This window comes from Diplotaxodon limnothrissa, linkage group LG22 (genome assembly GCF_057381915.1).
Source record: "Diplotaxodon limnothrissa isolate DT_005_m linkage group LG22, D_limnothrissa_male_GT1.1, whole genome shotgun sequence".
NCBI lineage: Eukaryota > Metazoa > Chordata > Actinopteri > Cichliformes > Cichlidae > Diplotaxodon > Diplotaxodon limnothrissa.
Window position 1 is genome coordinate 20,910,383 of NC_140616.1, and position 13,357 is coordinate 20,923,739.

General features: G+C 40.6%; 1 protein-coding gene and 1 long non-coding RNA gene across 3 annotated transcripts in view; one reads left to right on the forward strand and one right to left on the reverse strand.

The window, feature by feature from the left end:
* vps50 (VPS50 EARP/GARPII complex subunit) overlaps nucleotides 1-13,357 on the forward strand; it is a 125,208-nt gene that overhangs the window by 65,086 nt on the left and 46,765 nt on the right. For both annotated transcript variants that reach the window (XM_085346862.1, XM_085346861.1), the window contains exons 14-17: nucleotides 7,419-7,510; nucleotides 7,688-7,782; nucleotides 11,796-11,894; nucleotides 13,209-13,299. In XM_085346862.1, the coding sequence (XP_085202988.1) occupies nucleotides 7,419-7,510; nucleotides 7,688-7,782; nucleotides 11,796-11,894; nucleotides 13,209-13,299 (377 nt within the window). The remainder of the gene's footprint in view (nucleotides 1-7,418; nucleotides 7,511-7,687; nucleotides 7,783-11,795; nucleotides 11,895-13,208; nucleotides 13,300-13,357) is intronic.
* LOC146609887 (uncharacterized) overlaps nucleotides 4,727-13,357 on the reverse strand; it is a 48,746-nt gene continuing 40,115 nt past the window's right edge. The window contains exons 3-4 of the long non-coding RNA XR_014905084.1: nucleotides 5,032-5,146; nucleotides 4,727-4,926 (exon numbers count right to left, since the gene is read on the reverse strand). This is a non-coding gene — a long non-coding RNA (uncharacterized LOC146609887). The remainder of the gene's footprint in view (nucleotides 4,927-5,031; nucleotides 5,147-13,357) is intronic.

Here is a 13,357-nt window from a genome sequence, read left to right on the forward strand (position 1 = left end):
AGAAGCTCTATTCTCAAGGCAATTCGTAATTTGTGGTTTAAAAGTTGAATAAAAGTAATAAAGTACACTGGATTTCCAGTTACTGTTACCTGATTACTGTTAATATAATTATCTGAAGAATTTATCGAAAATAAGATGTAAATGAAGACCAGTCATATTAGCCATGCCTATTTATTTTCATCCCCCATATTGTACAGCATTCATTAGGTGAATGAATGAGGGCACAAAAGGATGTCCTAAATGGTTGATGACATGCTATGTTCGCAGGATCCTTCATTAAATGTGGTCGTCCTCAGTGTGGAAAGGACGGGTACCATTTTCCCTTTCCTGAGGCACATCTGTCATCTCACTATTCGATTGACTGTCACCTCCATGTAAAGGTGTCCTTGACCCTGGCTTTGTCCTGGTGGGGTGCGGGTTGTGGGTGGATCGGGTGGGTTGCGAGTAGTAATTTACTGTATAAGCTTTTATCATTTGTCAAAGAGTATTTTGTGGCGATGGTGACCTTCATCTCCCTACCTAACACAATGGATTTGCCGCTGTAGCACACTCCCCGTCGTGTTTGATCAGTTCCGATGGCCACTGGGAGAAGCCGTGGCTCCTTGTGTGGGAGAGCAATTGAGCATGTTGGAATGTACAGAAGCTGCCTTCACACCACATTAATGTTTAATAGCATCTTGGTATATAAACTGAAGTAGGGAGAGTCAATTTGTGTGAAATGTCCTAAGATTACTTCTTTTGGTGCACATTAGAGAACAGAGTGATGGAGTAATCCACAACAACAATGCTATTATGACACAGCATTGCTGTGATGCCTAATATTGTTGCATTGGTGAAACGTTGCAAGGCAGTGATCTAAAATATAACACCATATCTGTTTAACTGCAGGACAGCTTATAACCTAGAAAATGAAAATCCAGGAATTATATATTTATTCTTTCCATTTGTGTGTTATTTGTTATTAATCGGTTCTTAGCTCTGATTAGCTTTTTTCTGCTTTCAAACATTGGCTGAGTTGTGTTTTTCCACTGCAACTTAGTGAAGTTTGTGGTAAATCTAATTGCCATGGAAATCTTTTTAAGCACCTGCATGTTTCAAATAAAAATAATTTCTGGTGGGAGGTTAGATACTATGAATAGATGCCAAGACATTAAGTTTTATTTGTTAGTAAAAAAAAAACAAAAACTTTTTATGTCCAGACTGCACTAAACTCTCACTTAGATCATCTTTAATCCTTTAAGATTCATTTGGATTTATTAACCAGGCGTTACAGGCAATTTTTGGCCAGTAATTCATTCTGTTTTTCTCCCTTTCATTTTGTGTTATTTCTCAAATGTATTAAATAAATAAATATATATATTTTTTATCCATGACACACTAATAATCACCCACTGCTTCTTTTAGATTGTGTTTTGCAGGCTACAATGGTAAAACCTTCCGCTTTGGAAAAATGCAAAGGTTGTGCACGTGCTGCTTTTATATGCATCATATTTTTTTAAGAAAACACACAGAGGGGCCGATGCCTCTGCAGGGGTTTGACCTGTGAGTCACTAAGAACTTTGTTACCTGCGCAGACACGAAAGGTCAAACACTGTTTGCCACCTATGGATTCCCAAAGGGTTGCTTTCCCTGCTTTCCCTGTTATTTATTTCCTCCTCTTCTGTAGAAGCAATTGTTAAGGTTTTTATTAGTCAGTGTTGGAGGCTTGCCTCCACCCTCACCAGGTTAGCAGCGGGAAACCACACTGACGTGAACTAAGGTGACAACAGCAGCATAATATGAGAAACTCAGAAAACTGGTGGAAAGATGAAAAATTGGGGCAGGATATTATGTCAAACTTAATATAAAGGTTATCAGTTCCAAATTGTTTTGTGAATTATCAGAATAAGTTGCTTTTGCTCTTTAAGCAAAACCATAGATTTTATCTGTACTAGATTGATATCAGATTTTCGGGGTGCATCTTATAACCTGTTTGGTTTTTCTTTTCTTCTTTTAATTTTATTTTTTACTGAGTAAACATAGTCATATCTGATTGTCAGTTAATCAAATGAGATTCTTTAGTTATACACATTTACAGGGAAAATTATGGAGTCACTATTTTTAGTCATTTAAATTAATGAGTTTTCCAGATCAAGTAGAGGAAAAAATTGTTGAAACACTTGAAGCGGAGGAAAATCTCATGCAATCGCTTTCTGAAGAAATGTAAAGCTGTAGTTAAATGAGTGTTTGCAGACCTGAGCAAGCTATTACACGTGGCTAATTGAAACAAGTCATGGCACCAGCAAGAGAGTCGTTTCGTGAAACAGTAGAAAGATTTATCCAAATCTTTAAGAAGGAAATTCAATACAGAACATGCAAACAAAGTGAGGGCATCAGGACAGAAAAGAGGAAGCCAAATGAAAACCAGCACGTACAATAAACAGAAGAAAAGAAGGCTACAGAGGGCTAAAGAGCAGCAATTGTAGGCTGTGAATAATGGAAAGGAAGTGATGTTCAGTGATGAATCACCAATCTGCCGTGGATATGCAGCTGGAATGTTTGCTGTTCCTGTGGTGTTCCAGTGAAATGACCACCTAAAGGAAAAATAAAAATAACCCCAATCAACTGTTCCCAGTGGCCATCAGAACTGTGGTTATGTTTTTGGCAGGATTTAGGTGCGTGTCATTCTTTCTGAAGCAATCATTGTTGTAAAGTCTAGTGTTTTGTAGGCAAGTGGATACTAATTTCAAACTATTAGTTATTACTGCAGTGTTAAAAATGGTGGGGAGGATTGTGTGCTTCTTTTCGTACTTACTCTTTTTGGCACACACCCTGTGGATCTCAGTATTGTGTCATGAATTACCGTATTTCCCGGACTACAAAGCGCACCTGAATATTAGCCGCAAAAGCTAAAATCAGGGGAAAATCCTGTTTTGTACATACATTAGCCGCACCTGACTAAAAGCCGCAGGTGTTTCAATGTTGACTTATCATATGTAAGAGAATATGCACAAAGGGAATTGTCAGGAAAGAGATGGCTGTTTGGAGACACACCCCTTTTATTAATATTTTGAAAAACAAGTTATGGGTACATATTTGCACATGTAGTACATAGCAGTAACCTACAGCACACCAGAAAAATAGATTCGGACTACCTTTTAGGCTCAGGTGCAGTGACACGGCTGTAACAAGAAGAAAAGTCAGTCATTCACCATCTTTCTCTTCTTCCTGCGCTCTAAAACCACCAAAGTCCTCTTCTCCAATGTCGGAAACGAACAGGCTCAGGATGGCTTCGTCATCCACTCTCAGCTTCTTTCCTTCGTTGTCACTTTCAAAACCAAAGAAATCCTCATTGTCAGTGTCAGAGTCGAACACCCTCAGAAGGGCCGTGGCGGTGTCCTCCTCTCCATCATGCAGTAGTCCAGCCCTTCAAAATCCGTTGGTGATCGTGGATGTTTTCGCACTTTTCCACGCTGTCAGAATCCACCGGTGGAGTTGGGCATAACTTGCTTTTCGCAAGTTTATCGCCGCTCGTCATCCATGCCTCCCGCTGAATGCGTAGCGCTACTTTGAAGTTTGTTTTTCGCGCTACTTCGTACGGCACTACGTTGCCTGGCGGACGGACATGTGACCAACATACCACTCTTGAACCTCGATCCTTCCGCCAGGCAACGTAGTGCCGTACAACAGCGGAACAAACAAAACAAATCGTCTTACGATATCACAAAAATCATGGAAAATCCATAGAAAAGCCGCACCTGACTAAAAGCCGCAGGGTTCAAAGCTTGTGCAAAAAGTAGCGGCTTATAGCCCGACAATTACGGTAGTCACTTACAGTTCCTGCTCTCAATTTTATCAGAGCTCTTAGCTTTCACGACCTCTCTTCTACTTGTCTTCCCCAATTTTTGTCCCCGCCCCCCCCCCCTCACACTGCCTCACATCCACTGCCGCCCGTGTGCTCATTAAATTGAACCCCGATATGTCAAGTTGCCATGTCACCATGTCTCCTAGGCCTGCGTTCTTTTGTCCTTCAGTGAATGATGCGATGGTGTTTAACAACAGCATCCCAATTAATGACTGAAATTAAAACCAGAGATGGGTATCTGTTAAAAATCGCCAGACTGGATTGTTTGTTTTAAAGCAGCTATTATTATTATTATTATTATTATTATTATTATTAATTATTATTATTATTACAATTGTAATGTTATGGATGTAGAATGAAAGTAAGGGCTGTGACGGTAAAATGAAGGGATGGGCTGATGTTAAGGTAAGTAATGAAAATACTTCCAAGAGGCAAGACACGTAGATGAATAAGGCCACACATTTCATATCAGATCAACCCCCTGGGAATTTCTCAGTGTGAAGATTGCAATCAGTTGGTGGGACGAGAAGATAATCATCCATGATAGGCAGGTGCAAAAATATTCTTGCTGACCGGAATTTAAATTAGATCTACGGTTTGGCATAAAAGTTGCATCTCCTTGTCTATTAAATCATTTTGCAGGTCTGGTGCCCAAAGTGAACATCATCAATCCTTGGTAACAGGAGGGGGAGTTTTCACCCTGATGACTATGGAAATGTTTGACCATGTCTGTGATATAAAGCAGTTACAGTGGGGGAAAACAATTATCTCATCCACTGCTGAATTTGTAAGTTTTCTCACTTCCAAAGCAATAAACAGACTCTAATTTTTACGATAGTTTCATTTTAATCGAAAGGTCACTGCCTTCTTTAGACACTCCTTTGTTACCTTGGCTGTATGTTTTGGGTCACTGTGATGCTGGAAGACGCATCCACAAGCCCATCGTCAGTGTTCTCGTCCAAGACGCGTTGAAGTCATCCTGTACCCTTAGCAGGGAAAAACAGCCCCGAAGCATAATGTTCCCACCTCCGTGCTCGACCGTGCTGATGATGTTCTTCGGGTCATGCTCAGCATTTTTCTTCCTACAAACACAGCGACTTGAGTTATGGGAACGATGCGAGTGCTGAGAGATTTCAATTCTTTCTTGGGTTTCTGAGTAACCACACCAACAGTTGTCACCTTCTCACCCAGCTTGATGTTCTTGTAGCTCACTCCAGCCTTGTACAGTCTCGTCCCTGATGTCCTTTGACAGCTCTTTGATCTTGCCAATAGTAGTGGAGAGGTTGATGGAAGACATTGAATCTGTAGACATGGTGCAGCATGGGATGAAATAATTATTTCCTCATGTGTAGTTGGGGTAAGAACAACACGTTTCTTAGTGGTTTGATGCTCTAACATTAATTGCTGGGCATAAAATAAACGTGACAAACCTTTTAGGTCATTAAAGTTGAGGATTTTCATTCTTTAGCTTTACAAGTTTAAAAAAATGTTCATTTTAAACTCAAGATTTAAGCTCTGAATGATCAGGCATCAGTAGTTTTACTAAAATATATTTTTGGACTCATTATTCAGCTAAACCACTTGTTGGAGAATTGTTGTATTTTGGGCATCACTGATCTAAAGATTCTTTACTTTTTGAACTTCTTATCTCTGTAACAAGAAAAAGTACACTCAAAGGCATCGAAGCGTCAGTTCATTGAGGAGTTATTGTGTTTGTTTTTATTTTCCTTTATGTCTTGGATCCAATTTTTTTTCTTTTGTTCTGTTTTCTTTTAATGTCTTTTTTGTCTTTTTTAATGTCTTTTCCTGTTTTTTCACTCAGCAGTGACCTAATTCTCCCCTCACAACATCTTGATGTAACTGTCCCTGCTGGCTCTTTCTTTCCTTTTTTGTCATTATATTTATATAATTAGATTTACACAGCATGTGGGCTGTGTAAATCTAATGCAGATTCATGTGTATGGCTTTTTTCTTCATTTTTCTTTTTAAATGGATGCGCTTTTTGTTCCAGCGTTAATATGAAAACACATTCACCACCACAGATTGTTTTCATACGCAGCTTTGTAACGTCACCACATACTTTTCTTTTCTGAGCACATAACGTACACGTACAGTTTTCTCATTTAAAAAATTGCAGGAGATATTTATAGTCGTGCACAGCAGGGCCACTGCACAGATGCTCTGTTTGACAGCAGACGTTTGAGCCAAGCGGAGTTAAATTATGTGTTTGTGTTTCGGTCTGCGGGTCTTTCAGTCATCTTGCTGCATAATTCATGCCTGTTCCCAAATTGAAATTCCATGTTAATCCAATAGGAAGACGATGAAAGGAAAAGGTAATCTATTTGAAAAGGAACCACTGTGATTTTACTTATTCATGTAAATAACACATATATTTATTCGTTTTAATAGAACATAGTAAACACAGCCACGGTTTCAAATTCAAGGTCGGGGTATATTAAAGTCCGGGTGAGCCCAAAGAGTTTTTCACTCTTGGATCTGTGTGATGTCGAAGAGAGTGGATTTCCCCTATCTGGTCATCTTATGCATGAAGCTCCGGATGAGGGGCAGATAATCAGCAGAAGCTACCTTAAGAGGAAAGAAACTCAAACAGCTTATTTCAGACAGAAGATGAAAAAGAAACCACCCAAATTAAGATAAATATTTGATTTTTTTTTTTTTAATAATCTGCAGATCTACTCTTCTCATGTATAAGAACGAAACTATGAAGCTAAGCAAGAGTCTGAAAGTGTTTAAACTACATATTTACTGTATAAAATGTGAATCTTTAAATCAACTATAAAAAGCTGGGTTTTCCCAATCGTTTGGTTTTATTTTACGTTAGAATAGAATTTAATGTGAAACCGAGAACTGCTCGTTTGTTGACTTACAGGCTAACTGCTCGTGGCTTTCCTAAAAATTCCCTTCAAACATGAGAGCGGCTTGAATTTAATGAAAGCAATTTTCAGCTTAGGGGAAGCATCGCTGCCGTTTCGACACGCTACAGTGTCGTTGCCACATGGTGGTCTGATCTATCTGATCGGGGAGACGAAGAAAAATGCACACAGAAAGAGAGGGTACTGACCTGATAATTGAGAAACTAGCATATCTGATGGTGTGACAGTGAACAGGGATCCAGGCCTGTATTAAGCTGTCATCCAGCTTTGTTCTCCTTGCTTCTAGGCTGCTGTCACTCTTCGCTCTCTGTTGGGAGTAACACGATCTACACTCTTGACAGATGCTGACTGTCAGCCACTACAGAAAGTCTCCCACTCTTTAGCTGACAATGAAGGACTTTTGACACCACCGTGTTCCCTTTCATATTAAAATACACCGGTGGAATTTTAATCTTTCATTTAACATAATTACCTTTTTGTGCTGGGAGTGGATTGCGATCCAGTCTTCATTGTGCAAATGCGCGTTAAAATTGCTAAATGATGCAGAGTCTTTGACTCTGAAATGACAGCCAAGCCAGAAGGTAAAGGAGGTGGATCTGAATAGAGAATTTTAATTGGTCACTGTGTGTGTGTGTGTTTTCGTTTTTAATTCAACTGTATGCCTTTTTGACTACCTGCAGAGGATGCTGCTGCCGCCGAGTCCGATGAGCTGGCCGTGGACCGCAGTTATGTGAAGAAGAAGTTGGAGCATGGACTGACACGAATCTGGCAGGTTTGTTGAAAAGTCTGCACCACCGTTTAAAAAACAAAGTTTTTCTGAAGCATTTCTCTTCCATTAAATTTATATTTCATTTTTTATTTTTTATTTTAATTTCTGATCCACTTGGAGCTGCCTTATCACAGGTTCTCCTCCCACAAATCACTGTGTCACTATTATTTCTCTCCACAGGATGTCCAGTTGAAAGTGAAGGCCTACATCCTGGGGACAGACATGTCGAACTTCAAATACGACGATTTCATAGTGGTACTGGATGTCATCAGCAGGTACGCCTCAGGTTTAGTGCAGACAGCTCATGCTTGTATCCAATAATTGGCCCTCATTATCTTGCTATTGCTGTCCCTTCCTCTTTGTGTGCCCCCCCCCCCCCACACACACACACCTCTCATCCTTTTTTTTTAAGTTTTAGACTCACACTCATTCATTCTTATGCTTCCAATAATGGCAACTGTTTTTTGTTAACTATAAAGGTAATTTCTCCAAACCCGTTTCTCCAACTCCCCCTTTTTCCTAGTGTACTAAGAAGAATCATGGATATTTTTTTGGGCCTTTTTCAGTGGGGTACAGTGAAGAGTTACAGGGAAACAGAGCGTGAGAGGAGAAGACGTGTGGCAAAGGGCCGCGGGTCAGATTTAAACCCAGGTATACGGCATATGGGTGCCTGCTCTTCCCGGTGAGCTAAACCAGCGCTCAAGAATCAGAGATGTGGCTCTACAATGTGTTAATGGTGGTGTTTCCTAAATCTAGCAGTGGTATCGCAGTTACTCATCAAGCGATTGTGACGTTTTTTGCATTACGCAAGTTCTTTGTTTAGCTCCGCAGAAAAAATATATCATTGATTCATCAAGAACGATCCCCTCACATCATAGGAGAGAGACAGAAAATACGAAGCAGACTACAAAGATCATTATAAGTTAGGAAACATAAAACTAAAACTAGATCTGGAAAAACCTTTTTGTGAAACGTTTAAAAAGATTATATTAAATGGATGTGAATATAAAGGAAAGTAATGGAAAAAATAGTGGGTGTTCATATCAAATAGACAGGACATGTGTTTAGCTTTAGTCTTTTTCACTTTGGTCAAATTGGTTAACTCAGTCAGTCTGAGGAGGCTTTTTTGGATTTTCACCCCTCAGTCGTAAAAGGCTGGTGGGCTATAGTCGTCACCCTGCTGGGCGGGCGAACAGCGTGGACACAAAATAACTAATAATGAAAACTACAGAATAACTCTGGGGTCTGCAGTGTTTTGCGGCTTCTTCAGACTTTTTTGCGTGAAAAGTAACAACAGTGACATGAAACCACACACATGGTGCCTACACGTTAACCCTGCCCTAAAACTACCCCAGCACCTCTAAACACAACATCCAAAGAAAAAGCAAAAAGTGAAAGATTCCACCAACCCAGAGCTCAAGTTACTGTGTGCCAGTTCTGCATCAGAAATGCTGTTTCTGCAAGTGTTTACTGTGAGCTGATGGGTTGTTTTAGCGTTCTTATCGCTGTAAAAGCTCTTTGCTATGGCTTTCAGAAACGTTGTTAAAAGAAATATCATGTGCACGTCTTCCTGATTAGGATATGTAGAGTTGCTGTCATTGCATATCAGACACTGTTATCAAGTAAGACTGAAGTACTGTTAAGAATACAGGGAGTGCAGAATTATTAGGCAAATGAGTATTTTGTCCACATCATTCTCTTCATGCATGTTGTCTTACTCCAAGCTGTATAGGCTCGAAAGCCTACTACCAATTAAGCATATTAGGTGATGTGCATCTCTGTAATGAGAAGGGGTGTGGTCTAATGACATCAACACCCTATATCAGGTGTGCATAATTATTAGGCAACGTCCTTTCCTTTGGCAAAACGGGTCAAAAGAAGGACTTGACAGGCTCAGAAAAGTCAAAAATAGTGAGATATCTTGCAGAGGGATGCAGCAGTCTCAAAACTGCAAAGCTTCTGAAGCGTGATCATCGAACAATCAAGCGTTTCATTCAAAATAGTCAACAGGGTCGCAAGAAGCGTGTGGAAAAACCAAGGCGCAAAATAACTGCCCATGAACTGAGAAAAGTCAAGCGTGCAGCTGCCAAGATGCCACTTGCCACCAGTTTGGCCATATTTCAGAGCTGCAACATCACTGGAGTGCCCAAAAGCACAAGGTGTGCAATACTCAGAGACATGGCCAAGGTAAGAAAGGCTGAAAGACGACCACCACTGAACAAGACACACAAGCTGAAACGTCAAGACTGGGCCAAGAAATATCTCAAGACTGGTTTTTCTAAGGTTTTATGGACTGATGAAATGAGAGTGAGTCTTGATGGGCCAGATGGATGGGCCCGTGGCTGGATTGGTAAAGGGCAGAGAGCTCCAGTCCGACTCAGACGCCAGCAAGGTGGAGGTGGAGTACTGGTTTGGGCTGGTATCATCAAAGATGAGCTTGTGGGGCCTTTTCGGGTTGAGGATGGAGTCAAGCTCAACTCCCAGTCCTACTGCCAGTTTCTGGAAGACACCTTCTTCAAGCAGTGGTACAGGAAGAAGTCTGCATCCTTCAAGAAAAACATGATTTTCATGCAGGACAATGCTCCATCACACGCGTCCAAGTACTCCACAGCGTGGCTGGCAAGAAAGGGTATAAAAGAAGAAAAACTAATGACATGGCCACCTTGTTCACCTGATCTGAACCCCATTGAGAACCTGTGGTCCATCATCAAATGTGAGATTTACAAGGAGGGAAAACAGTACACCTCTCTGAACAGTGTCTGGGAGGCTGTGGTTGCTGCTGCACGCAATGTTGATGGTGAACAGATCAAAACACTGACAGAATCCATGGATGGCAGGCTTTTGAGTGTCCTTGCAAAGAAAGGTGGCTATATTGGTCGCTGATTTGTTTTTGTTTTGTTTTTGAATGTCAGAAATGTATATTTGTGAATGTGGAGATGTTATATTGGTTTTACTGGTAAAAATAAATAATTGAAATGGGTATATATTTGTTTTTTGTTAAGTTGCCTAATAATTATGCACAGTAATAGTCACCTGCACACACAGATATCCCCCTAAAATAGCTAAAACTAAAAACAAACTAAAAACTACTTCCAAAAACATTCAGCTTTGATATTAATGAGTTTTTTGGGTTCATTGAGAACATGGTTGTTGTTCAATAATAAAATTATTCCTCAAAAATACAACTTGCCTAATACTTCTGCACTCCCTGTAGATTAACACATTCTTTACTTAAGGGAATAACCGGGTATAGAAATGCATGTGAAACACTGCAGTGAAACGTGTGTGATATTTTTGCTCCAGTATCATTTCTTCAGTATCTCCTCTATAAACACCTTTATTCTTGTAAAAACAACAAAATAAAATAAGGTTAAGAGTTTTTTTTTTTTATCATAGACATAACAGTACCAGTTACAATGAGTATATGCTTGCATACTTGAGATCAAATGTTTTGTAAAGTACAAATGGGGAATATTATTTGAACTGGGTGCTTTAACGGAAAATTCTGTGGTTCCACTTCTTTAGCCTCGCGCTCTCTCTTGACTCGCATGTTACAGAGTTACCAGAGCAGACATGTGTACAATGTGTCAGAGCCTCTGCTGGCTCAGCTGTCAGTCACACACACACACACACACACACACACACACACACACACACACACACACACACACACACAGCAGTAATCCTCCTGTGGCTTTGATACGCTAAAGGCTGTTTTTGATATTGGAAAACCCGAAGCCATGACTCCTGCAGTGAGAGATCCCAGCACCTTAGTGCTCTCTTATCATGTTAGACTTACCTTAGGTTTGTCAGCTGCCTCTAATGCAATGAGTGGCAATTGTTTTTTTGTTTTTTTTTTAATTAAACAAATTAACCAACAACTGGCTTAATCATGATATTCCTGACCTGCAGTTGTGGCATCTCTCTGCACACCTAGCTATAAGTGAAGTTATTTCAAAGCTCTAACCTCAAAGGTTGGCTTCAGTGGTTCATTAGGCAGCTGGTTTGTCCTCTCATTATAGACTTCATCTGATAAGATACCTACTGTAAATGAGCCATCTCATCCCTGCAGCTATCGATAAAGCTGTTGTGTTCATTGCATCTCTCGAGCCAACACGGGCTGCAGAATGCCAGTTTGTCTTAGTGCAGTCTCTTCAAACAGGAGGTTTGTTTTAACACTTCCACTCTGTCTCTGTCTTTGTCTCTAGCTCTCCTTACTTTATCTTCCTTCCCTCCTGCCACACTTTTGGATTTGTGATCAGTTTTTCCCGCCAACCTTCTCTTTCAGGTTGATGCAGGTGGGTGAGGAGTTTTGTGGCAGTAAGTCTGAGGTCCTGCAGGAGTCTATCAAACGCCAGAGTGTCAACTACTTTAAAAACTACCACAGGTAAGAAACGTCTGGGGCTTCTGTTTGATCATCATCCGAACCATGTGAAAGTTATGGCAAATGTTGGTCAAGTCTTTCAAAGCTAAACATGATGGAAAGTAGATGAAACCATTTCTTAGAAAGCAGGATATCGTTATGTGAGAGAAACCTTTGCACACGGCGATAACCACTTGCTGCCTCCAACATGCTCTATCCCAGGCGTAACCCTCTTCGGAGCTAGATGTGTAATTACATGCCAACACTCACTGAGCTGGAAGCACATTTACATCCTGATTACATAACCTCCTGCCAAATTCATAAATATGTATAGTTTCACGCAGAAGGCTCCACATCATCTGAGGTGATTTGCATTGATCAGTGTTAAGGTCACCTGTCAAGAATCGTTGATAACGCGCTTAAATATGATTCCTCTTATAAGCGTCAGTCCTGTGACACAAATCGGGTACAGCTTTGGGTTACAGGTGGTGACATGGAGGTGTGAACATGTAACGAAAAAGCAGAAAGAGGTCAAAGAAACCCAGAGACGAAGAAGACTCGACCAAACACACACACACACCTTTACACCGTGCCATTCAGAGTGCTTTATATTTACCCTATAGCAAAGTATGTCTATGTTTCTCCGTCTGGTTCCTGCGGTAACACACCCGGTCATCAGCGGGGGTGTACTGTCAGCCTCTGGATGCAAAGCACAGACTGACATTGTCAGAGTTCAGGCATAATAAATATTTTAGAACTCCAGCATTGTTGATATCCGCATGGGGTTTCCTTTGTTTTGTTTTGTTTTTTTCGTGCTGAGCGATTGAACTAGTCTCAAGGTTTTAATGTCCTCTGATTCACAGTGGATTGAATTAAAGAAATTCAGTTGTCGAGTGGACGAGTGTACAGTATTACAGTGAATATTCGACACTGTCTTTTGTGTTTTTTTACTTTCATACTTTAAACGCCTTAAAGAAAAGAAACAAGCAGCACTGCTGTGTTTGAAATGAACACCGCACTGACATTTCACACCGAAGGAAGGATACTGACCTAGCGGGTGAGCACCTGGGGTGGCTGCTGTGAGCTGTGATCACAGTTAGCATTGAATCGTGTTGCAAACAGCACACACAGAACTTTTCCTTCACACTTCGCATTAGTGACCTTTGCAGGCTTTATTGATGTCATTGTGTTTAAATTGGGAGCTGCTTGACTATACGGGGTTGAATTAGGTGATTAATGGACAGATGTTAATGCTTTCTGTGTCTTTCACTTTTTCTTCTTCTTGACCTTTTCCTCAGCACTGTGCTCATTCCCTTTTCTCTTTTCGCAACCCCTCAGGGCCCGACTAGAGGAGCTGAGGATGTTTCTGGAAAATGAGACGTGGGAACTGTGTCCAGTCAAGTCTAACTTTAACATAGCCCAGCTCCATGTGAGTAAGAGACACAGCACTGAGGCGAAAAGGTGAAGGGAGGGTGATTTCATTTATT